The sequence below is a fragment of the Jaculus jaculus genome, chromosome 6 (genome assembly GCF_020740685.1).
Source record: "Jaculus jaculus isolate mJacJac1 chromosome 6, mJacJac1.mat.Y.cur, whole genome shotgun sequence".
NCBI classification, from domain to species: Eukaryota; Metazoa; Chordata; class Mammalia; order Rodentia; family Dipodidae; genus Jaculus; species Jaculus jaculus.
The window spans coordinates 115,247,287-115,271,927 of record NC_059107.1 but is presented as its reverse complement, the minus strand read 5'-3'; the positions used below and the strand labels follow the sequence as shown (position 1 = coordinate 115,271,927).

Sequence of the window (24,641 nt, the reverse complement as noted above, 5' to 3'; positions counted from 1 at the left end):
TATAAACCCCCCAGTCTAGATATTTAAAAAAAAATAACAGGAGCACAAACAGAACAAAACAGGGTAAGATTAAGTAAGTGAATTAATTTCCCCTGTTGCCCATAGTTTTCCCAACCACTCAATATAGTAAGAAGCTTCTCCTCTTATGAGCCCACCTTAGAAAATAAAAACAAAACACCTGGAGTCATTAAGGAGCCATGCATGTGGGCAGTCCCTAACCCTTCAGTGCAGGAAAACCAGATTTCTTCTTCCTTAGAATCTATTTGCAACTAGTGAAACAGATCACACTCTGCTAGGTGAGGAGAACAGAAACCACAGGGAGGAGGACAGTCCTCAGGGTACCCTTCTGTAGCTTCTCCGTCTCTTTATGATGTCAGTCAAGCATGGTTACTCAGAGTGTACAGCAAATACACACTTAGCAGAATATGTCTATATGCTGGCAAGGTAGGAGAGTTTCAGAAGAAAAGCACAGAAAAATTCGAGGAAAGCTGATTTTCTCATATATCTTGAGTGGGGCTCAAATCTCAATGGTAGGTGGGTATGGTGGCACACACCTTTAATCGCAGCACTCAGGAGGCAGAGATAGGAGAATCCCTGTGAATTCACGGCCAGCCTGAGGCTACAGAGTGAGTTCCAGGTCAGCCTGGGCTAGAGTTAGACCCTACCTCAAACAACAACAACAAAATCTCTCAATGATGACTGTTAGGTAAAGTGGCATGCATGTGTAGGCCCATTTACTTGGGAGCTTGAGGCAGATAGACAGCTTGAGCCCAGGAGTTCAGGGGCAACAAAACAAGAGCCAACAATCTCAATGGTGAGAGGAGTAAATTCTGGTGGTATCACAGTGGGGAAGTAGGTCACGTACATAGGTTAGTTCAGTAAGTATCTGCCAAATGGGCTTGGAGAAAAAAATGGAAGGAGGTATATTAAGATGATCTGATCCAAATGTTCTGCTTCTCCAGATTACATGAGAGCTCAGCATCAAAGGTACCTGTCACTTGCACTGTAATCTCCTCCCCCAGTCGCTGCTTCACAGAGGTAATTCTTGTTTGATAATTTCCCACAAAAGAATAAGAAAACCAAAGCCACAGAGGACATTTTCTGACTTGTCATTTCTAGCCCTTCCACATTAGTTATCCTTAAGTTTACTTTCATCATGACATTTCTCTTTGTTTTCCATATTTCTTAAAATAAAATCTAAAACGTTACAAGAATAAGCTACTGTTCTTACCAGTAAACTGCATGGTTGCCCCTAAATATGAGTCCACAATTGATCCTAGTAAGCCAGCTAGACCTCCAAATGCAATGATGGGCCACTGGGGAGCAGAAATGTCTAAATCGCTCACAAATGCCAACTGTGTGAGGAAGTACGTGAGGCCCACAAAGGTACCCCCCAGGAGACTGGAGGTGAGGCCCACCACTGTAACTCCTCCATTGGTCCCTGAGGAAGAAACATGCATAAAATCACCTACTTAACATACATAACAAGGAAAGCAAAAAAAAAAAAAAAAAAAAAAAAAAAAAAGGCAAATAATTGGTACCTGTTTAAAGAAAATTTTTATTTTTAATTTCTAGATGATACGCAAAAGCTATAGATATTTATGGGAAACTGTGATATTTTAATACATGTATACATTATATAATGTTCAAATCAGGGTACTCATAACTATCTCCTCAAATATTTATCATTTCATTAAGGTGAAAGCATTCAAAACTGCTAATTTTTAGAAATATGCAGTATGTTATTGTTACTTCTAACCACTACAATACCCGAATTTCTTCCTACTGTCTAATTATACAGTCCTTACTGGTTAATCTTTCCCCATCTTTCTTTCCTATAGGTTCTCGGCTTCTGGTAAATGCCATTCTACTTTCAACTTCTAAGAGATCAGTTATGTTATACAACTACATAGAAGTGAAATCATGGGCTGGGGAGATGGCTTGGCAGTTAAGGGCATTTGCTTGCAAAACCTGCCAGCCTGGCTTGGCTTTGGTTCGATTTCCCATTACCCACATAAAGCCAGATGCACAATTGGTGCATGTGTTTGGACTTCATTTGCAGTGGCAAGAGGCCCTGGTGTGCCCATTCATATTCATTCTCTCTCTCTTCATTATATATAAGTATATATATTTAAGTATTTTATTTTTATTTATTCATTTATTTGACAGAGAAAGAAAGATAGAGAATGGGCATGCCAGGGCCTCCAGCCACTGCAAACAAACTCCAGATGCATGCGTCCCCTTGTGCATCTGGCTAATGTGGGTCCTGGGGAATTGAAGCCGGATCTTTTGGCTTTGCAGGCAAATGCCTTAACCTCTAAGTTATTCTTTCAGCCCATATTTAAAAATAGTTTATTTTTATTTGGGAGAGAGGGAGAGAGACAGAAAGAGGCAGGCAGAGAAGGGGGGGGGGGAGAGACAGAGAGAGGGTAAGAGAGAATGGGCACACTAGGACGTCCAGCCACTACAAACTCCAGACACATGTGCCACCTTGTGCATTGGGCTTATGTGGGTCCTGGGGAATCAAACCTGGGTCTTTTGACTTTGCAGGCAAGTGCCTTAACCACTAAGCTCTCTCTCTGGCTGGAGAGATGGCTTAGCGGTTAAGGCATTTGCCTGTGAAGCCTAAGGACCCCGGTTCGATTCTCCAGGTCCTAAGTAAACCAGATGCACAAGGAAGTGCCATGGCTGGAGGCCCTGACATGCCCATTCTCTCTCTCTCATCCTGTACCTGTTCATCTCTCAAATAAATAAATAAAATACATTAAAAATAAGAAGTGGGGCTAGAGAGATGGCTTAGTGGTTAAGCGCTTGCCTGTGGAGCCTAAGGACCCTGGTTTGAGGCTCGATTCCCCAGGACCCACATTAGCCAGATGCACAAGGGGGCGCACGTGTCTGGAGTTCGTTTGCAGTGGCTGGAAGCCCTGATGCGCCCATTCTCTCTCTGTCTCTCTGCCTCTTTCTCTCTGTATCACTCTCAAATAAATAAATACATAAATAAATAAAAATTAAAAAAAATAAGAAGTGATCTGGGCATGGTGGTGCACGCCTTTAATCCCAGCACTAGGGAGGCAGAGGTAGGAGGACTGCTGTGAGTTCAAGGCCACCCTGAAACTGTATAGTGAATTCCAGGTCAGCCTGGGCTAGAGTGAGACCCTACCTCGAAAAACCAAAAAAAAAAAAGGAAAGAAATCATGTAATATAAAGAGTTTTCTTTTTAAAAGTATTTTATAATTACAATGATTGTAATGGGGAGGAAATATGATGGAGAATGGAATTTCAAATGGGAAAATGTGGGGGTGGGGAGGGAGAGAATTACCATGGGATATATTTTATAATCATGGAAAATGTTGATAAAAATTAAAAAAAAATATTTTACTTTATTTACTTGAGAAAGAGGCAGACAGACAGAAAACAGGTGTACCATGGCCTCTACCCACTACAAATGAACTCTAGAAGCGTGCACCACCTTGTGCATTTGGCTTTATGTGGTATGATGGTTGATTTGGGTATACTCCATAAATTTAGGTGTTCTGAATGCTAGGTTTCCAGCTGATGGGGATTTGGGAATTAATGCCTCCTCAATTGTTAGGTGGTGGGCTTAGGGGTATTATAGCCAGTTTCCCCTTGCTAGTGTTTGGTACACTCTCCTATTGCTGTTGTCCACTTGATGTTGGCTAGGAGGTGATATCCACCCTTTGCTCTTGCCATTGTTTTCTCATGCCATCATGGAGCTTCCCCTGTAGGCCAAAAAACGTGTTTTTTTTTTTTTTTGTTTTTTTTCCCCACAAGCTGCTCTTGGTCAGATGGTTTCAACCAGCAATGAGAACCAGACTACAACAGTAAAGTTGGTACTTAGAGTGGGGGTCACTGACTGTGGCTTTTGCCTTGTGGAGCTGGTTTTCAAAAGGAATGTGGAAGGATTTGAAACATTGGCCTAAGAGATGCCTTGCAGTTCTACTAAGTACAGCTTGATGAATTATACTGGTCAGAGTTAAAAGACCTGAATGCAGTAAGAACTATGGACTGTGAGGTTTGGCTTATAAGGATGAAAAAGAGCTTTATCTCTGGACTGGGCTAGAAGCAGTTTGTGTGAGAGGCTTGCTGTTATGCCCATGTCCTGAAAATTTGTGCAAGGTTGCATTGTGTAGAAATGGGCTAGTGTAAGCAGTGGGATACAGCAAAGAAAAAAATGAAAATCTTTGGGACAAAATTCTGCCAGTTCAGCTGAAATTATATGAGAGATTACAAACTTTGAGATTGGGCCAACAGACCTGTATTGGGACAATGGAAAGAATGAAGACTCTTTTGAAGGGGCCTGAATGCTCAAGGACTATCCTGTTCTTCCAAGTCTGCTTTATTCTCCCTGAATTATCAAATTAGCACCTCATCTGGTATTATGGAGTGTGAGAAATGCAGGAAAGAGAGGGTCACTGAATTTACAGCATGGTCTTGTGTTTTGGAAATGGCCATGGGCAGTGTGAAGCAGGGTTGCTGAATGCCTGCATGGAGACCGATGGAACTGTGAGGATGGACCATGGGTTGCAGCAAAGACCCAGTGGAGATGCTGGGACCACAAGATAGCTGCTAAGGAAAACTGCCAGCCCTGGATGAAGTTTTCCAGGACTGTGAGTAAACTAGCTAGGGGATAGGGGGGAGTTGGAACTCCAGAGACTTGTTGCTGGTTAGAATTATTGGACTTGGAGATTTGTCATTGACTAGAATTGTTGGACTTGGAGCTTGATGGTTTCCCTGTTTAAATCTTGTATTGTTTGAATATTTCTTTGCTATATCCAATGCCATCTTTTGCAGTGTGAATGTTTATTCTGTGTCATTATGTTTTTTTGTTTAGTTTTGTTTTATGGCTCAGTTAAAAGATTGTAGACTATGGAAATGTGTGAATATCATCAGGATTGGTAAAAACTATGGGGATGTTTAAAATTGGACTGAATGCATTGCATTTTACATCATGGATGGTTATCAGTTTATGAGGGCCAGGGGCAGAATGCAGTGATTTAACTCAGGTGTCCCCCATAAATTTAGGTGTTCTCAATGCTAGGTTCCCAGTTGATGGAGATCTGGGAATTAATGCCTCATGGAGGCAGTGTATTGTTGGGGGTGGGATTATGGGTATTATAACCTGTTTCCCCTTACAAGTGTTTGGTACACTCTTCTGTTGCTATTGTCCATCCCCTGCTCATGCCATCATTTCCCCCTGCCATCATGGAGCTTCCCCTCAAGTCTGCAAGTCAAAATAAACCCCCCACCCCAACAAGTTGCTCTTGGTTGGGTGATTTCTGCCAGCAATGTGAAAATGACGGCAACACATGGGTACTGGGGAATCCAACTTAGGACATTTGGCTTTGCAAGCATGTGCCTTAACTGCTAAACCATCTCTCCAGACCCTTAATGAGTTTTCTAGGGCTGGGAATACATGTAGCTTGGTGGAATAGCATTGGGCTAATCTGTGCAAGGCCCTGGATTTCATTACCAGCACAAAACCAAACAAAACAAAGTATACCAACCCAAAACAACAAAAATTATGCCCATCCCCAGAAACCACCTTGCTATTTGTATGTAATTTATTAACATCTTCCCTTTCTTTTTAAAAACATATTTTGTTTATTTACTTATTTGACAGAAGTAGATAGAGAGAAAAAAATGGGTGTGCCAGGGCCTCTAGCCATTGCAAATGAGCTCCAGACACATGTGCCACCTGTGCATCTGGCTTAGTGGGTACTGGGGAATCGAACCTGTGTCTTTAGATTTCGTAGGAAAGTACCTTAACTGCTAAGCCATTTCTCCAGCCCCCATCCTCACTTTCTTTACAATGATTATAATAAATATCAATATAATATAAATAGTTGTCATACTGTAGTGTTTACTAAAATCACAAGAAACTTATCTGTGAGCATTCAGCAGAGAAAAATTATTTTATTTATTTATTTTTAAATTTTATTTATTTTTATTTGCATGCAGAGAGAGAGAAAGACAGAAGAGAGACAGAGAGAGAGAATGGGCTCAAGTCAAGGCCTGCAGCCACTGCAAACAAATTCCAGATGCATGTGCCCCTTGTGCATCTAGCTTATGTGGGTCCTGGGGAATCGAACCAAGGTTCTTTGGCTTAGTAGGCAAACGCCTTAACTGCTAAGCCATATCTCCAGCCTGAAAAATTATTTTCTTTAGATATGTTTTAATCCACTATTGCCTAAATACATACATTTGGAGGGTTGGTGGTAGATTAAAAACATTACTATTATTATTATTATTATTTTGTTTGTTTTTTTTTTGAGGTAGGGTCTCACTCTAGCTCAAGCTGACCTGGAACTCACTATGTAGTCTCAGGGTGTCCTCGAACTCATGGCAATTCTCCTACATCTGCCTCTCGAGTGCTAGAATTAAAGGAATGCACCACCATGCCCGGCTTTAAAAACATATTTATACATACTTACATAATAGGTTCCCTTTCTCTTTCACTTTGCTCTGTAGGTTAATTTCTAAGCTCTTTTTTTAATTTTTATTTTTTTGATTTTCTAGGTAGGGTCTTACTCTCGCCCAGGCTGACCTGGAATTCACTCTGTAGTCTCATCAAGGTGACTTCGAATTCAAAGCAATCCTCCTTCCTCTGCCTCCCAGGTGCTGGGATTAAAGGTGTGCTTCACATTGCCCGGCTTCTCTGCTATTTTATTATTCATGTAAGTTTTGTTAATATTTTCTATAAATGTTATGTAATAGTCTACAGCAACTTATTAAGAAGACCAATCATAATTCTTTCATATTTTTAGCCGGGTGTGGTGCATGCCTTTAGTCACAGCACCTGGGAGGTAGAAGTAGGAGAACTGCCATGAATTTGATGCCACCCTGAGACTACAGAGTGAATTTCAGATCAGCCTGGGCTAGAGCAAGGCCCTACCTTGAAAATATATATATATATATATATATATTTATTTAAACTTAAGGCTGGGCATGGTGATGCATGCCTTTAATTAATCCAGCATTTGGGAGGCAGAGGTAGAAGGATCACTATGAGTTCAAGAACACCCTAAGACTACATAGTAAATTCCAGGTCAGCCTGGGATAAAGCAAGACCTTATATCCCAGTCTAAAAACAAACAAACAAAATTAATTTAAGGGATTTTTTGTTGTTGTTATTATTGGTGTTTTAGGAAACTCAAATCAAGACTCACCAACTGGAACTTTCTTCCAGGTTGTTATTAGCCGAGGTGGGCTTTTGCTCAGAACTGGGCCAACTTCAGAAGCCCATGTGTCTCCTGCGGAGCAGGCCAGTGCAGCCAGGAGAGACAAACACATCCAGGAGGCCGAGTACTGCTTGGAAAAATCGATGGGTATTTCACCAGGCCCACTTTCTATCATGTAGAGCAGGGCTAGTTCCGTTGGCACAGCTCCATTGCAGAACACCTGAATCCAGTTCCTCTGCCCTCCTTGATACAAGTAAGTACATGAAATAGACAGACAATACTTTGTCCTCAGAAGGAAATTATGTAGTGAAAAAATATGTTTTAAAGCTTAAGAAAATGGCCAAGCATGGTGATGCATGCTTTTGATCTCAGCACTTGGGAGGCAGAGGTAGGAGGATTGCCGTGAATTCAAGGCCACCCTGAGACTATATATTGAATTCCAGGTTAGCCTGGGCTAGAGTGAAACCCTACCTCAAAAAAAAAAAAAAAAAGTTAAAAAAAGAGATTGCTTTTTTTTTTTGTTTGTTTGTTTTTGTTGTTTTTTTCAAGGTAGGGTCTCACTCTGGCCCAGGCTGAGCTGGAATTCACTATGTACTCTCCCAGGCTGGCCTCAAACTCATCACCTCCTACCTCTGCCTCCTGAGTGCTGAGATTAAAGGTGTGTACCACCATGCCTGGCTTTTTTCTGTTTTTGTTTTTTGGGTTTTTGAGGTAGGGTCTTGCTCTAGCCCAGGCTGACCTGGAATTCACTGTGTAGTCTCAGGGTGGCCTCGAACTCAGGGCAATCCTCCTACTTCTGCCTCCCGAGTGCTGGGATTAAAGGCATGTGTCACCACACCCAGCCTGGCTTTTTTCTTTTAAGACTTAAAAGCAATATGGTACCTCTTACCACATTCTATATTGTTATTAAAAGACAAAGATTGGCTGTTGGAGAATCTGCTTCTCTTTTTCAGATGGAAGCAGGACCTGAGGAGAGAAATGGCCCCTCACACTTCACCAAGGCCCTAGCTGAAACCAGAGAAATTGGGGAAATGAGCCAGAGTGTTGCTTTCTTGGTAAACCTGATATGAGCACAAGGGTGAAGGAGATAGACACTGAGGACACTCAACTCCTACCAAACCAGAGACACAGAGGCTCCCAAGACATTATCACTGAAGTAGACCTAACACGAACCCAACATAGCTCAGGGACATTTGTAGAAGAGGGTGGAAAGATTGTTAGAGCCACAAGTTGGGACATTATGCACAGCGACGTTGCCTCTTCCCCATAAGTGATGGGCAGCCCCACAATGCATGACCCCAAATCCCCATGGGGATAACCAGCATCTCCAACAAGAAGGGTTCCTGGGGGGGGGGCAGGGATGAGGGTAAGGATGGTACCAACATGTGCTGTTTACATGCTGAGTATGTCTATAACTAATTAAAAAAAAAAAAAGATGTAGATTGGGCTGGAGAAATGGCTTAGAGGTTAAGGTGCTTGCTGGCAAAGCCAAAGGACTCAGGTTTGAGTCTCCAGTACCCATATAAAGCCAGACGCACAAGGTGGCGCCTGACCTTGGAGTTCACTTGCAGTGGCTGGAAGCCCTGGTGTTCCCATTCTCTCTGTCTCTTTATCTGCCTTTTTCTTTCTCTCTCAAATAAATAAAGTAAACAAAACCAAATATATATATTGATAGGGTCTAGAGCTAAAATTCTGCAGTTGTTTCTTTTTTATGATACATAAAATTAGGCTACTGAAGCAATTCCCAAATAAACTTGTTGTTCCGATAGTCAAAACAATTTCTGCTCAAACGCTTATGTTAGGAAGAAACAGTTTCTCATTTTGAATGATGTCAAACATAATTAACTTTACCTTCTTTATATTCTGAATCTACCCGCTTCTTTATTTCTCCCTTCCACTTGGTGAGTTTTGAAGATGAAAGGAAAAACATCAGCAAGGAGGTGAAAAAGCTAAAATTTGCAATGGTTAGGATAAATCCAACCACTAGAGCTGAAAGAAACACAAAGATAGAATTATACTTAATCTACATATTAATACCTTAAAAATTGAAATTTTTTTCAGTTATTTAAAAACTACAACTTGAAATGTATTTCTTTTTGAATTCATGTGTGCATGTTTGTATGTGTTGGTATGTGCATATGTAGATGTGGCAGGCATGTGTGCACAGGGCAGAGGATAACATTTGTGCTGTTCCTTAGGAATGTTGTCTACTTTTCTTTTCTTGTTTTTTTTTCAGAGACAGTCTTTCATTGATCTAAAATTGGCCAAGTAGGCTAGTCTGGCTGGCCAGCCAGCCCCAGGGATGTCTACCTCTTCCTCCCCAGTGATGTGATTACAAGGTTGGGCCACACACCTAACATTTTTACGTGTGTTCTGGGGATTGTACTCAGGTCCTCATGTTGGTGAGGCAAGCACTTTACCCACTGCCCCTCAGACTCCTGAAGTACATGTCTAATACATCTTCATTTTACCATCTATATGAATGTCATTTTAACTGACAATCTTCTAACTTTATTTTTATTTATTTATTTGAGAGAGAGAGAGAAAGAAAGAGGTAGAGAGAGGGGGAGAGAATGGGCACGCCAGGGCTTCTAGCCACTGCAAACGAACTCCAGATGCATGCGCCCCCTTGTGCATCTGACTTACATGGGCCCTGGCGAGGCAAACCAGGATTGTTTGGCTTTGCAGGCAAACGCCTTAACTGCTAAGCCATCTCTCTCCAGCCCTTAACTGATAATTTTAAACCATATTTTGATCTCTTTTCAAACAACCCTATATAAAATTATTTTTTAATTCTACATATGATACATGGCTTGAATAGAGCCCAGTCTGAAGAATTTCCAAACTAACTGTAGTTATCTCTGGAAGATGAGAGTAGTTTCTCAAGTCTATGTTTTACATTTTCCCTTATACATCCTGGGGTTTCTTTTTCCTACTTTACAAAGGAAATTTAAATGAATAGCTTCTCATGCTTTGCAAAGAATTTTTATATACTTCCTGAATGTCATAAACTATGATATAAGGGTAAAGATTGTTTTCCTTCAATAATTTTCCAGTGTAAATCCATGAAAAAAAAATCTTAAATTGGTATGCAGCTGAAAATGGAATATTCCCTACTACTACAATTTTTTCTTACTTTCAGACTGTCATAATTTTGTTCATGCAGCAAAGAAGAGTATTCATTTTTTTCAATGGTGACTAATTTCAAGAAAAGTGTATAAAACCTGAAGTTCAATCAGAAAAACAAAACAAAACAAAACAAAAAACAAGCACACACATACACACCCAAACCAAACAAAACCCCAGAATATTCCTCATCTTGAGGTGCTTGAGGTCTCATGATTTACCTGACATTATCTATTCTTGGCCCGTATGCCATATAGGTGATGTTTTATCCTCTGAGCATTACAACTGGGAGTACCTGATAGCCATCTGTGGTGGTTTGATTCAGGTGTCCCCCATAAACTTAGGTATTCTGAATGCTTCTCTCCCCAGCTGACAGCAATTGGAAATTAAAGCCTCCTTCAGGCAGAGTATTGTTGGGGGCTTATGAGTGTTTTGCCAGTGTCCCCATGCCAGTGGTTGGCACACTCTCCTGTTGCTATTGTCCACCTGATGTTGGCCAGGGGGTGATGTCCCTCTGCTCATTCCATTGTTTTCCCGTGCTATCATGGAGCGTCCCCCTCAAGCCTGTAAGCCAAAATAAACCTCGTTTTTCTCCCCACAAGCTGCTCTTGGTAGGGTGATTTTTACCAGCAATGTAAATCTGACTGCAACACCATCCTATTCCCATTGGTGGTATTATTATTAATCACTGTTGTGGTGCTGGGGAATACACCCAGGGCTTTGGCCTAGCTATGTAAGTGCTCTACTTACTGAGTCACATCCCCAACCCAGGGATACTTTCTGTTTGTTTGTGTTTTCGAGGTAGGGTCTCACTCTAGCCCAGGCTAACCTGGAACTCACTGTGTAGTCTCAGTCTGGCCTTGAACTCATAGTGATCCTCCTACCTCTGCTGGGATTAAAGGCGTGTGCCACTTCAACCAATTGGCAATATTTTAATCACTCAGTAAAGTTAAGCTGTAATTTTCCCATAAAAAAATCCTCCAGGTGTGGTAGCACACACCTTTAATCCTAGCACTGAGGAGGCTAGAGTGAGACCCTACCTCAAAACAAACAAACAAAAAGGGCTGGTGAGATGGCTTAGTGGTTAAGCCACTCACCTGCAAAGCCTAAGGACCCAGGTTCGGTTCCCCAGGACCCACATAAGCCAGATGCATAGGGTGGCACATGGAGATTTTCTGCAGTGGCTGGAGGCCCTGGTATACCTCTATTCTCTTTCCCTTTCTTTTTTCCTTTCTCTCTCTCTCAAATAGATAAAAAATTTGGGCTGGAGAGATGGCTTAGTGGTTAAGCGCTTGCCTGTGAAGCTGAAGGACCCTGGTTTGAGGCTCGACTCCCCAGGACCCACATTAGCCAGATGCACAAGGGGGCGCATGTGTCTGGAGTTCGTTTGCAGTGGCTGGAAGCCCTGGTGTGCCCATATTCTATCTGCCTCTTTCTCTCTCTGTCTGTCACTCTCAAATAAATAAATAAAAATGAACAAAAAAATTAAAAAAACGAAATTTAAAATACATACATACATATACATACATACATATCTATATATAAATATATAGATATTATATATATTATATGTGTGTGTGTGTGTAGATAGATAGATAGATAGATAGATAGATAGATAGATAGATATGTATGTATGTATATATAAAGCCGGGTGTGGTGGTGCACACCTTTAATCCCAGCACTTGGGAGGCAGAGGCAGGAGTATCACTGTGAGCTACTCTGAGACTACAGAGTGAATTCCAGGTCAGCCTGGGCTAGAGTGAAACCCTACCTCAAAAAACAACAACAACAACAAAAAAAAAACAAAACAAAACTCTAAACCTGACTGGAGAGACGGCTTAGTAGTTATGGTACTTTCCTGTGAAGGCTTAAGACTCAGGTACGATTCCCCAGTACCCACATAAACCAGATGCACAGAGTGGTGTACGTATCTGGAGTTCATCTACAGTAGCTAGAGGCTCTGGTGTGCCCATTCTCTTTCTCTCAAATAAATAAATAAACTTAAAAAAAATCCTTGTTGCCTTTAGAACAGAGTGAACTAGGTGTGGTGGTGCTGGGATGAAAGGCTACTTTTATTTTTTTGACAGGGTCTCCCAGGATAGTCTTTTTGTTTGTTTTTGTTTTTCAAGGTAGGGTTTTGCTTTAGCCTAGGCTGACCTGGTAGTCTTAGGGTGGCTTCAAACTCATGGCGAACCTCTACCTCTGCCTCCCAAGTGCTGCCATTAAAGGCATGTGCCACCATGCCTGGCTTCCCAGGCTAGTCTTGAACTTACTTTGTAGCTCAAGTTGGCCTTGAACTTGTGATTTTCCTGCCTCAGCCTCCCAAGAAGCAAGAATTACAGGCATGAGCTAAAAAGTCTGGCACTACTAATATAATTTTATTTCTTCAGTATGTTGCCTATTAACACAGTTATAGTTAAACTTACCCCAAAAAATCCTACTTAGGAAATGCTCCTTTCTCCAGTATCCCCCTTTTTTTTGTTTGTTTTGTTCTCCCTTGAGCTTTAATAACCAACAGCAATTATTTTCCTCCCTTTATATGTGCATCTTTCCCTTCTTTCTTATTCAAAAGATAACATCTTCTATAAATTCTATTGAACTCCCAAGTAAGCTTTTGATAATTTTGTGGTTTTTCTTTCTAAGAAAGAAATGTGCTAATCTGCCAAGTCACTAAGACAGTGACATTATGGCTGGTATACTGTTCTCTTAAGAGTCTGACTGATTTTAGTCTAAACTGAGAGTTGCTAGCCTGGGAGGATGGGAGAATGGGCGTGCCAGGGCCTCCAGCCACTGCGAACGAACTCCAGATGCATGCGCCCCCTTGTGCATCTGGCTAACGTGGGTCCTGGGGAATTGAGCCTTGAATGGGTCCTTAGGCTTCATAGGCAAGCGCTTAACCGCTAAGCCATCTCTCCAGCCCAATCATTAAATATTTTTAAAAACGTTTATTTACTTGTTTGAGAGAAAGAGGCAGATAGGGAGAATGGGCAGGCCAGGGCCAACTCCAGACACATGTGCCACCTTTTGCATCTGGTTTCTGTGGGTACTGGAGAATTGAACCTAGGTCCTTGACCACTAAGCCCAAAAAATCAATAAATATTAAATAGCAGAACTGGGTGTGGTGGGGCATGCCTTTAATCCCAGCACTCAGGAGGCAGAGGTAGGAAGATTGCCATGAGTTCAAGGCCACCCTGAGACTATATAGTGAATTCCAGGTCAGTCTGGGCTAGAGCGAGATTCTAACTAGAAAAAAAAAAATTAAACAATAACTTGATAATTAATCTATTTAATAAAGACATACTAAATAAATATTCTATTAAATAACAGGCTCATATTCTTTAACAATATTTTAACTGAAATAGTCATTAATTTGTCCATAAATGCTCAATTATTAGCATTTTACTTGAATTTATAACTTGGAGTAGTGTATTTACCTGAAAGTACAAGAAATAACTTGGCACTGAGTATAGTGGTGCACACCATTTATCCTAGCACTTGGGAGGCTGAGGTAGGAGGATTGCTGTGAGTTCTAGAACAGCCTGAGGCTACACAGTGAAATCCAGGTCATCAGTCCTGGGCTATAGCAAGACCCTACCTTGAAAACCAAAATCCAAAACAAAACAAAACAAGGGCTGGAAAGATGGCTTAACACTTAAGGCACTTGCCTGTGAATCCTAAGGATTCAGGTTTGATTCTCCAGCACACACATAGCCCAGATGCACAAGGTGGCACATGCATCTGGAGTTCATCTGCAATAGCTAGAGGCCCTGGCATGCCCATTCTCTTTCTCTCTCTGGAATAAAAAAAAACAAGAAGTAATTTGGCAAAGCAAAAATAAGCTCTTAAGCTCTGGAGTGAAAACATTTCAAAGTTCAAACCTGGTTTCTCTTCTGCTGCTGTGTGACTCAAGGATACCTAATCTTATTCTAGCAGTTTCACAAATGCTGTGAGAAGGCAGGAGATTAAAAGTAAATTAGAATTTTTTAATATATTTTATTGATATGAGAGAGAAAGAGGAAGATTAGATAGATAGAGAGAGAGAGAGAGAGAGAGAGAGAGAGAGAGAGAGAGAGAGAGGGAGGGAGGGAGGGAGGGAGGGAGGGGAAAAGGGAGAGGAAGAGAGAATATGAACATGGGTGTGCCAGGGCCTCTAGATAGTACAAATTCCAGACATATGTGCCACCATGTGAATCTGGCTTACCTGGGTACTGGGGAATTGAACCTGGGTCCTTAAGCTTCACAGGCAAGCACCTTAACAACTAATCCATCTTTTCAGCTCAGAGATAATTTTTATTATGTGCCTAGGGAGTAGGAAGCCCTTATTTTTGCTAAAAATTTATTTATTTATATATTTGAAAGAGCAAGAGAGAAAGAGAGAGAAATAGAGACACACACACACAGAAAGAGAATGGATGTGCTGGGGTCTCTAGTTGTTGCAAATGAACTCCAGACACATGCATCACCTTGTGCATCTGGCTTACATGTGTACTAGGGAACTGAACCTGGGTACTTTGGCTTTGTAGCCAGTGCCTTAACCACTAAGCTATCTCTCCAGCCCAGAAGCCCTTACTAAATAAAGGCTAGCTAATGGTAATGGGAAAAACAAAAGCAGTTCAGTTCTGCTTAATCCCCCAGTAATTCTTACTGCCTTAAACTCTCAATAAAACTTGTGAATAAAATCAGCTTGGAGCTTCCCTCCAGTGAGCCACCTGGTCCTCCTTCAAATTCTATCTTGTGTGTTGCATGATCATTTTGTGTCCTCCAAGGTAGACAGGCACTGGTAACAGTTGTTCCACTGTCACAAAACAAACTCTTATCAGAGATGCTGCAAAGGTATATCCTTCCTTTCCAATTCAACCATACCTTAAAATACTACATGAAATGACCAATGCTCAGGTTCAAACCAACTGAGGAAACAAAGTTAAGGCAACACTGTTGGAAGGAATGGTTTCTTTCATGCAGTCTAGAAACATTTTTTTGGCAACAACATATCTTCCTTTATTCTCAACATTCTTTATTTCAAGTATTTGTAAAAGAAAATACTATCAGCTAATCATAGGTCTGTATTTGATTTTTCAGAATAGTAACTGCCACCTCCCTTTCCTGTCTAGGTCCTACCTCCTCACAGTACCTCACCCCATGTATCTCTAACACAGATCAGTGCTTCACATTTCATGTGCCATACTGATAAGAGAATGAAGACAATGGTTTCTTCTGTCTTTCTAATTCCCAAGCAGATAAAGTCTGTACCTAACATTTGCCACCTACGGGAATAAAACAACAGTTTACAAGTGTCTGGTAGTAGGAGTAGAATAACACCCTGCATTTCAACCTAGGTGATTTAGGTAATCTCTGAGAGGCAGGAAAGGGAAAGACAGACTTGGAACTTCATGGAAATTTAGTAAAGTAAAATCTAATCTATTGTCTTATATATAATTTGTCTGGAAAAAAACTGTAAGAATGAAAAGAAAGTGGGTTAACCTCTAATGCAGAAAGCAACAGACAAAACAAAGTTGAGGTAAGCAGACTTGTCAAGCCACACCCAAGGGGGGGGAACCCTTTGGCCTTTAGAATTCATGGTTCTCAGACTTAGGGCTTAGCCAAGCAAACTTCTATTTATAATCTGCCTTCTTATAGAGACTAACTAGAAGGACAGGGTGTGCCTGTACAGTGGTTCTTCTGTTCTAGTCAACTGGTACTTCTAACATTCTATCACATCGATAAAGTGGACTCTGGTCCATATGTCAATCATTATGACAAAGTGCAGCATTCACCTACTTTTTTGGTCTTTGTCAACTCAAAAGTGAGACTTTTCCTTGTGAAGAATGAACTAAGCTGAATTATAGTGATCAGAAGCCATACTTGTGAGTTCAAGTATCATCATTGGCCTTTCCTAATAACATTTCACCTGGCTTTGTACTTCTATGTTTAAAACATCTCCTGTGGGGGCTGGAGAGATGGCTTAGTGGTTAAGGCACTTGCCCGCAAAGCCAAAGGACTCAAGTTTGACTCCTCAGGACCCATGTAATCCAGATGCACAAGATAGCACATGCATCTGGAGTTCAATTGCAGTGGCCAGAGGCCCTGTTATACCCACCATTCTCTATCTGCCTCTTTCTCTTTCTCTCTCTCAAATAAGTAATAAAATAAAATAAAAACATTTCCTGCTCTGAGGGTATTAAACATAGCTTATTCATTATCCATAATGAGAAATGACATTCTATGGCAGCACTTTAATCACTGTTAATCATAATGTAAGTGCCTAGAATAGTGGCAGACATATATGGTAGCTTCACTAAATACTGCCTGAAAAATGAATAAAAATTGGGTTAACCAATATGCCAAACTGTCTTGGCAAATAAAATTAAATTGAAATTTACCAAGTCAAAGGCTAACAAAACTGGTTTAAAGAAAAATTTATAACTAGACATAACTATATTAACAATGAATACACAACATTTCCTTGGAGTAAATCATCTGTACAGTGTATTTTAGGTGATAAGTATTCATGCTCTCATGTGACCCTTCCTTTTGTTTTCTTTTCTATTTATTTATTTATGAGAGAGATAGAGAGAAAGCAGACAGACAGCAGACAGAGAGAGAGGAAGAAAAGGGTGCAGCAGGGCCTCTAGCCACTGCAAATAAACCACAGCCACCTTGTGCATCTGGCTGATGTGGGTTCTGGGAAAACGAACCTGAGTCCCTAGGCTTCACAGGCAAGTACCATAACTGTTAAGCCATCTCTCCAGCCTGACCCTTTCTTTATTCTGGGAATTTTCTCTCCTAGGATACCAGGAACTTCCACTTCAATGTGAACTTTACATGCTGTGTCATCTCCAAGGTATGTGTTTCCACGTCATGAAGAACTCTAAATACCTGGATTTTCAGAAAGTTTTGTAACTCTTTTTGAAAGAAAAAAAATTATTTATATATTTTAAGATTTTGCTTATTTTTTGCAAGGGGAGAGAGACATAGGATATAAATGGCTATGTCAGGGCCTCTTGCTACTGCAAATGGACTCTGGATGCATGCACCACTTCTGGCTTTACATGGGTACTGGGGGATGGAACCTGGGCCATTAGGCTTTGCAAGCAAGTGTTTTTAACCACTGAGCCATCTTTCCAGAAGAAAAGAAGGGGCAGAGAGAGTGAGTATGGGTATTCTATGGCCTCCTTCCATGGCAAATAAACTGTAGATCCATGTTCCAATTTGTATGTCTGGCTTTATGTGGGGACTTGGGAATCGAACTCAGGCTGTCAGGCTTTGTAAGCAAGCAACTTTACCCACTGACCAATCTCTCTCCAACCCGTGTAACTCTTATTTCTTAATTGCAACCACACTAAGCACTTGTTTTGTGTCAAGCATTATGCAAAGAAATAAGGGAAACAGAAACACAACTTATATCCTTAGTTCTCAAGGAGTTTATAATCTAGTAGGTATCCTTTATTTTCAAGTAGCATGTTATAGTACCAGGATTTTTTTTTTTTTTTTTTTGAGGCAGGGTCTCCCTCTACCCAGGCTAACATGAAACTCACTCACACTATAGCCCCAGACTGATCTTGAACTCATAGCACTCCTCCTACTTCAGACTTCTGAATGCTGGGACTAAAAGCACATGCCACCATGCTTGGCTATTTTGTAGAAATAAATAAATAAATAAGTTACATATGTAATTTTTTGTTGTTGTTGTTGAGGTAGGGGCTTACTCTAGTCCAGACTATCCTGGAAGTCTCTCTGTAGTCCCAGGCTGGCTTCAAACTCAGCAATCCTCCTACATCTGCTTCCTGAGTGCTGGGATTAAAGGCGTGTGCTAACAAATTTAGCCGCCCCTCCCCCCCCCCCACACTTGCTGGATTTAGAAATATTAGTTACTACTGAAAAGAAAGTTCACATATTTTCCTCTATTGCATTTGATGATTTGCATATATTAGGATTAGCTTCAAAGTAATGGTTTTATTAAGCTTGAAAAACTTTAGGACCATATAACCTTTCTAAATGGGAATACTTCATTTACTCTGAGACTTAATTTCAACTTTCTGGTGCTGTCATTAGATTGAACCTAGAACTGCTGCCTCATTATCCTTCAATTCTCTATATACTGGACCCTTAATGCAAGCAAATACACACACACACATACACACACACACACACACACACACACACACACACACAATGAGAAAGAAGTAAGCAATATGAACGGAGATAGGGAGGAGGAAACTTTTTGGCAATGCCAAATTAATTCTCATTCACATAGAAAAATTCTGGTTGAAAGTTGGTAACCAATAACAGGGAATGTATAGTGCTATATGGATCATCACATAGATGTGCTATCTGTCATTATCTTGTTTGTTTAATTTTTTTATTCGTTTTTCGAGGTAGGGTCTCCCTTTAGTTCAGGCTGACCTGGAATTCACTCTGTTTCAGGGTGGCCTCAAACTCATGGTGATCCTCTTACCTCTGCCTCCCAAGTGCTTGGATTAAAGTGTGCACCACCACACCTTACTCATTATCGTTTGAACCTTACAAAAAACACCTCTCAAGCTATACTTTTGGAACTATTTTATAAAAATAGAGATTCCGGGCTGGGGAGATGGCTTAGTGACTAAGGCATTTGCCTGCAAAGCCAAAGGATCCCGGTTTGATTCTTCAGAACCCACATAAGCCAGATGCACAAGGGGACGCATGCATCTAGAGTTTGTTTGCTGAGGCTGAAGGCCCTGGTGTGCACATTCTCTCCCTCTTTCTGCCTCTTTCTCTGTATCAAATAAATAAATACAATTTTTTTTAAAAAAGAAATAGAGATTCCTAGGAATTGGGTGGCATGCCAAAGTTCACACCAATTACAATTGATATTCAATTAAATGATATGAATTTGAAACATTGTATTACCAAGATTTGTGGAAGAGGAAAAAAGCTCCAAGGGCTAAAAGGCAGGAAGATAAATGGTAGGAGAAAAAGAAAAAAAGAGAAGTCACTCTAATATAAAGTAATAAACCATAGCCGAGCGTGGTGGCACACGCCTTTAATCCCAGCACTTGGGAGGCAGAGGTAGGAGGATCACTGTGAGTCTGAGGCCACCCTGAGACTCCTTAGTGAATTCCAGGTCAGCCTAGGCTAGAGTGAGACACTACACCAAAAAACCAAAAAAAAAAAAAAAAAAAAGTATAAACCAAAGGAAGACAGAATATCAAGAAGTTAGCCCTTTTCGTTATAACTCAAGTATAAATATCAAGGCAAGAATATCTGAGAAAGCAAAGCATAACTCTATACTATATTTAAACACAGCTTGTTCAAATTACTCATTATAAAGAGCTAACACTTCCAAAGGCTAACAAGCAGTGCCTGGCATATAGTGTGTGAGCATCTATTCAAAATAAATGAGAAGCTGGGCATGGTGGTGCATGCCTTTAATCCTAGCACTCAGGAGGCAGAGGTAGACAGCCATGAGTTCGAGGCCACCTGAGAATAGAGTGAATTCCAGGTCAGCCTGGGTTAGAGTGAGACCCTACCTTGAAAAACAAAAAAAAATAAATAAATAAAAAAGAAATGAACCCTAGGGCTGGAGAGATGACTTAGCAATAAAGGCACTTGCCTGTAAATCCAAAGGACTCAGGTTTGATTTCTCAGTACCAACATAAGCCAGATGCACATGGTGCACATGTGTCTGGAGTTTGTTTGCAGTGGTTGGAGGCCCTGGCATGCCCACTCTCTCCTTCTATCTGCCTCTTTCTTGATCTCTCTCACTCAAATAAATAAATAAATAAAATATTTTTTTAAAAAAGTAATGAGCCCTAGTCATTCCCAATACTTCATCATATTTTACTGTTTGGCATGATGGCTCCCGCCTGTAATTCTAGCACTTGAGGGCTGAATATGATGAATTCAAGGTTTACCAGGACTACAGAGTGAGACTACATTTCAAAACAAACAAACAAACACACAACAACAACAACAACAAAAACCAAGCTGGGCATGGTGGTGCACACCTTTAATGCCAGCACTTGGAGGATCACTGGGAGTTCAACGCCACCCTGAGACTACCAAGTGAATTCCAGGTCAGCCTGGGCTACAGTGAGACCCTACTTTGAAAAGCCAAACAAACCAACCAAACAAATAATAATAATAATAATAATAATAATAATAATAATAATAATAATATAATAATAATAATAATAATAATAATACAAGGATGGCTGGAGAGATGGCTCAGTGTTTAAGGCACTTGTTTGCAAAGCTTAAGGACCAGGGTTCTATTCCCCAGTACCCACATAAACCCAGATGCACAAAGTGGTGCATGTGTCTGGAGTTTGTGTGTTGTGGTGGCTAGAGTCCCTGGTGGGCCCATTCTCTCTCACTCTCTGACTCTTTTTCTCTTTCATAAATAAATTAAAAAAATAAATACACAAAATATTTAAAACAAAAACAATAAGAAGAAGCTGAGGGGATAGTTCATTAGTTAAAGGTGCTTGCTTGCAAAGCTTGCTGACCCAGGTTCAATTCCTCAGCCTCCATGTAAAAGCTGGATGGAAAGTGATGCATTCAGCTGGTGTTTATATGCAGCAGCAGGAGATCCTGGTTAATATGTGTATACATGCACACAAACACAAATAATGTTTTTTTTTCAAGGTAGAGTCTCACTCTAGCCCAGGCTGACCTGGAATTTGCTATGGAGTCTCAGGGTGGCCTTGAACTCATGGCGATCCTCCTACCTCTGCCTCCTGAGTGCTGGGATTAAAGGTGTGTGCCACCATGGCTGGCTACAAATAAATTTTTAAGAAAAATTTATAAGATTTATAAAACTACAGGACCATAAAAACCAACTGCAAGGGCTCTTCCCAAGGCCTTGGAAGGTATCTTAGCAAGTGGGGTTGTCTGATGTGTAAGATTTATTTCAAGCTGATGGGTGGCATACACCTTCAATGCTAACACTCAGGAGTCAGAGGTAGGAGGATCACTATGAGTTTGAGTCCAGCTTGAGACTAAAATAGTGAATTACAGGTCATCCTGGGCTAGAGTGAGACCCTTCCTTATAAAACAAAACAGCAGCAACAACAACAAAAAAAAGATTCATTTCATTTTGGGATAGGCCCTTCCCTTTTTGTCTGACAAGAAAATGGAGGTAAAAACCTGTAATTACTATTCAAATTATTTTGGCCTGATTTTTGTGCTTTTTTGTGTGTGTGATTAAGGCTCCTATTTAGTACTCAACTGGTGGAATCTTTGAGATGTAGAGCCTTGCTAGAGAGGGATATCCCTTGGGGGAGGCCTTAAAGATTATTAGTCCTGCCCATTGGGTGCTCAGAACTGAATCACTCAGATATTTTGCTTCCTGCTGCTGAGACAAGATGTGATGCCCCAGTTGACTACTCTGCCATGCTTTCCCCAAACTATAAACCAGAATAAATCTTTGCCATTAACTGTGTCTGGTTGTTTTGTTCAGTAATGAGAAGGTAATTGTTATAATCTTTTACCAATCACACTATCTTGCCTACATGAAGGCTACTCTAGGTTACAAAACTTCATTAGAAATAACTTATGTATAAACACATAGGGATGGAGTATATTGACAATGCAATAGGGGTTAATGATCAATAGCATTTTGAAGTTTGAGTAGGTGGCTTCAAGGATTGCCAGTTCTGCAAAGACCTCATCCTACAAGATGTATTTAGGGAGAATCCTCATGTCTTGTTCCTTTGAACACTTGTGAGATATGAAAGTTCTCATGTCAAGTCAGGTCATGTTGCTTCTTTGATTTTAGGCTGAGAAATTCCACCTACTTTGGGAGAAAATCCTTGGTGGAGCATACTAGCCCCAACTGATTTGACTAACCCTAACTTCTTTCTTCTTATTTATCTTTCACTACTTTCCTTTTTCTTACCATTTTCCAGTCCAATGAGCTTTCTTCTCAATCTTGACCAAGTTAGGTCTGTACATGTTAAGGCTTACACACTTCTTATTCTGTCAGCCTCAAAGTGTTTCTCTCAGCCCTTTTCGTTGCTGGCTTCTTTAGGTCTTAGCTCCAAATTACCTTCCTAGACAAAAACATCTGAAATATCCAGGGAAGAATGCAATGCACCCTCCAACATGCACTTCACCATTTTTTTGTTATTATTGTTTTGGTTTTTGTTTTTTTCAAGGCAGGGTCTCGCTCTAGCCCTGGCTGACTCAGAATTTACTATGTAGTCTCAGGGTAGCCTTGAACTCAAGGCAATTCTCCTACCTCTGCCTCCCAAGTGCTGGGGTTAAAGGTGTGCACTACCAAGCCTGGCTTCACTTCATTATTTTTTTACCTTGCTTCATAAACTTCAAAATTACCTAAAAAGTTTTTGCACATTTTATTTACATATTTATTGGCCCTGAACAATAACAGCTACTGGGAAGCTAAAACAGAAGAATTGCAAGTTTGGACTATATACTAACACCCCGTGCTAAAATAAAATAAAGAAATAAAATAAAATAGTATTAAATAAATAAATAAAGTAAAATGAAAGGTTCATGGAAACTGAAATCTTGTCTCTGTTCACAGTTGCTGGAACATGTGTTTAGGACATGGCACACTGTATTAAGTGTTCAGGAAATATCTATTGAAAAAATGAAAAAAAAAAAAAACAGCCTATGCCTAGTTCAGTTCTGAAAAAAATAATCTACACCAACAGGTTTGCGCTATGGTTGAGGTTACTAATAGCAATTTCCAAGAGTTATTTTTCTAATCGCTCTTCCATTCAGAAGTGTTCTACTAATTCTGCAGGAGGAAACTAATCCAACTAAAGGAGAATGTCAAGGCCCACACCTATCCCAGAAATTATTCAGATCAATGACAAAGTTAAATTTATCTGTTCTTTAAGTTCTGACCAAATAAAAACACTGAGAAATGTATAACGTTATTAATGAGTGAAGCATATATTGCTAAAATTCAGTCTTATATTCAGAATTTAGAAAACATGAGTTTAAGTGATAGAAGCAAATACTTATCATGTAGTTACTTCAAACATTCTAAGTAAGAACATACCTCCTAAAGCTCCACTGTGGTCTAGACTTTTCTTTTTAAAGCCATTACAGACAATCACAACAGGAACAATAACAGAAAACAGCCAACGCCAAGGAGAAATAGGCCGTAAGTTACCTGAAAAATTATAAAGATAAAGAGCAAGTAGTGTCAGATCAGCTCAGGTTAGTCTTGGCATTGAGATTTAATTAAGCGCATTCTGAATTAAAATACTGAAAGTAGAGAAGCTGAGATGAAGTCATTCAAAGAATATGCTCAGACTTGAATACTGCCAGAGAAGCAATCTTCCTGGGGTTGGGTGAACTATGTTCAAGAATTGAGAATCATTTATAGCTATTTATACTGTAAGTATCTCAAACATGGTATTGGGGAATATAAAATGAATCTCTGGGTCCTTAAAGGCTTAAAAAAATTTTTTTTTTTTGAGTTAGGGTTTCACTCTAGCCCAGGCTTACCTGGCACTCACTCTGTAGTCCCTGGCTGGCCTTGAACTCACAGCGACCCTCCTACCTCTGTCTCCCTAGTGCTGGGATTAAAGACACATGTGCCACCACACCTAGCAGTTTAGGAGGCACATATTAAATTTCTGCCAAACTCAACAAGATCTAATTTCTGTCTTTCCGAAAAGTTATCTTAAACACGTAACATTCAGACAGGCTAAAAACCTAATTCACAAGTTAGAAATAAAATTTTTTTCTTTTTGGTTTTTTGAGGTAAGGTCTCACTATAGCCCGAGCTGACCTGGAATTCACTATGTAGTCTCAGGGTGGCCTTGAACTCATGGAGATTCTCCTATGTCTGCTTCTCGAGTGCTGGGAATGAATATGTGTGCCACCATACCTGACTTAGAAATCAACTTTTGAAAGGTTGTGTCTAGCTCACAGGTGCTTTGTTTTGCTACCATGATATATGTAAATAATTTCAGTTGCTATTTATATGTGTATGTGTGTTTTGTTTTGTTTTTTGTTTGTTTTGAGGCAGGTCTCCCTCTAGCCCAGGCTGGCCTGGAATTCACTGTATAGTTTCAGGCTGGCCTCAAACTCAAACAGCAAGCCTCCTACTTTACCCTCCCAAATGCTGGGATCAAGGGCATGTGTCACCACCTCCAGCAGAGAGAGAGTATGAGCACACCAGGGCTTTTAGCCCCTGCAACCGAACTCCACATGCATGAACCACTTTGTACATCTGGCTTTTTTTTTTTTTTAAGTATTTATTTATTTATTTGAGAGAGAGAGGGGGAGGCAGATAGGTATATGGAGAGAATGAGCGTGACAGGGCCTCCAGCCACTGCAAACAAAATCCAGACACAT

At 40.4% G+C, this 24,641-nt stretch overlaps 1 protein-coding gene across 6 annotated transcripts in view; it reads right to left on the bottom strand.

Annotated features, from left to right (window-relative positions):
- Positions 1-24,641, bottom strand: part of LOC101613387 (transmembrane protein 19) — a 58,854-nt gene that overhangs the window by 4,290 nt on the left and 29,923 nt on the right. For 3 of the 6 annotated variants that reach the window (XM_045151735.1, XM_045151734.1, XM_004650106.2), the window contains 4 exons: positions 23,335-23,448; positions 9,051-9,188; positions 7,188-7,442; positions 1,232-1,441 (listed from right to left, as the gene is read on the bottom strand). In XM_045151735.1, the coding sequence (XP_045007670.1) occupies positions 1,232-1,441; positions 7,188-7,442; positions 9,051-9,188; positions 23,335-23,448 (717 nt within the window). The remainder of the gene's footprint in view (positions 1-1,231; positions 1,442-7,187; positions 7,443-9,050; positions 9,189-23,334; positions 23,449-24,641) is intronic. The other 3 variants (XM_045151737.1, XM_045151738.1, XM_045151736.1) reach the window with 3 other exon arrangements.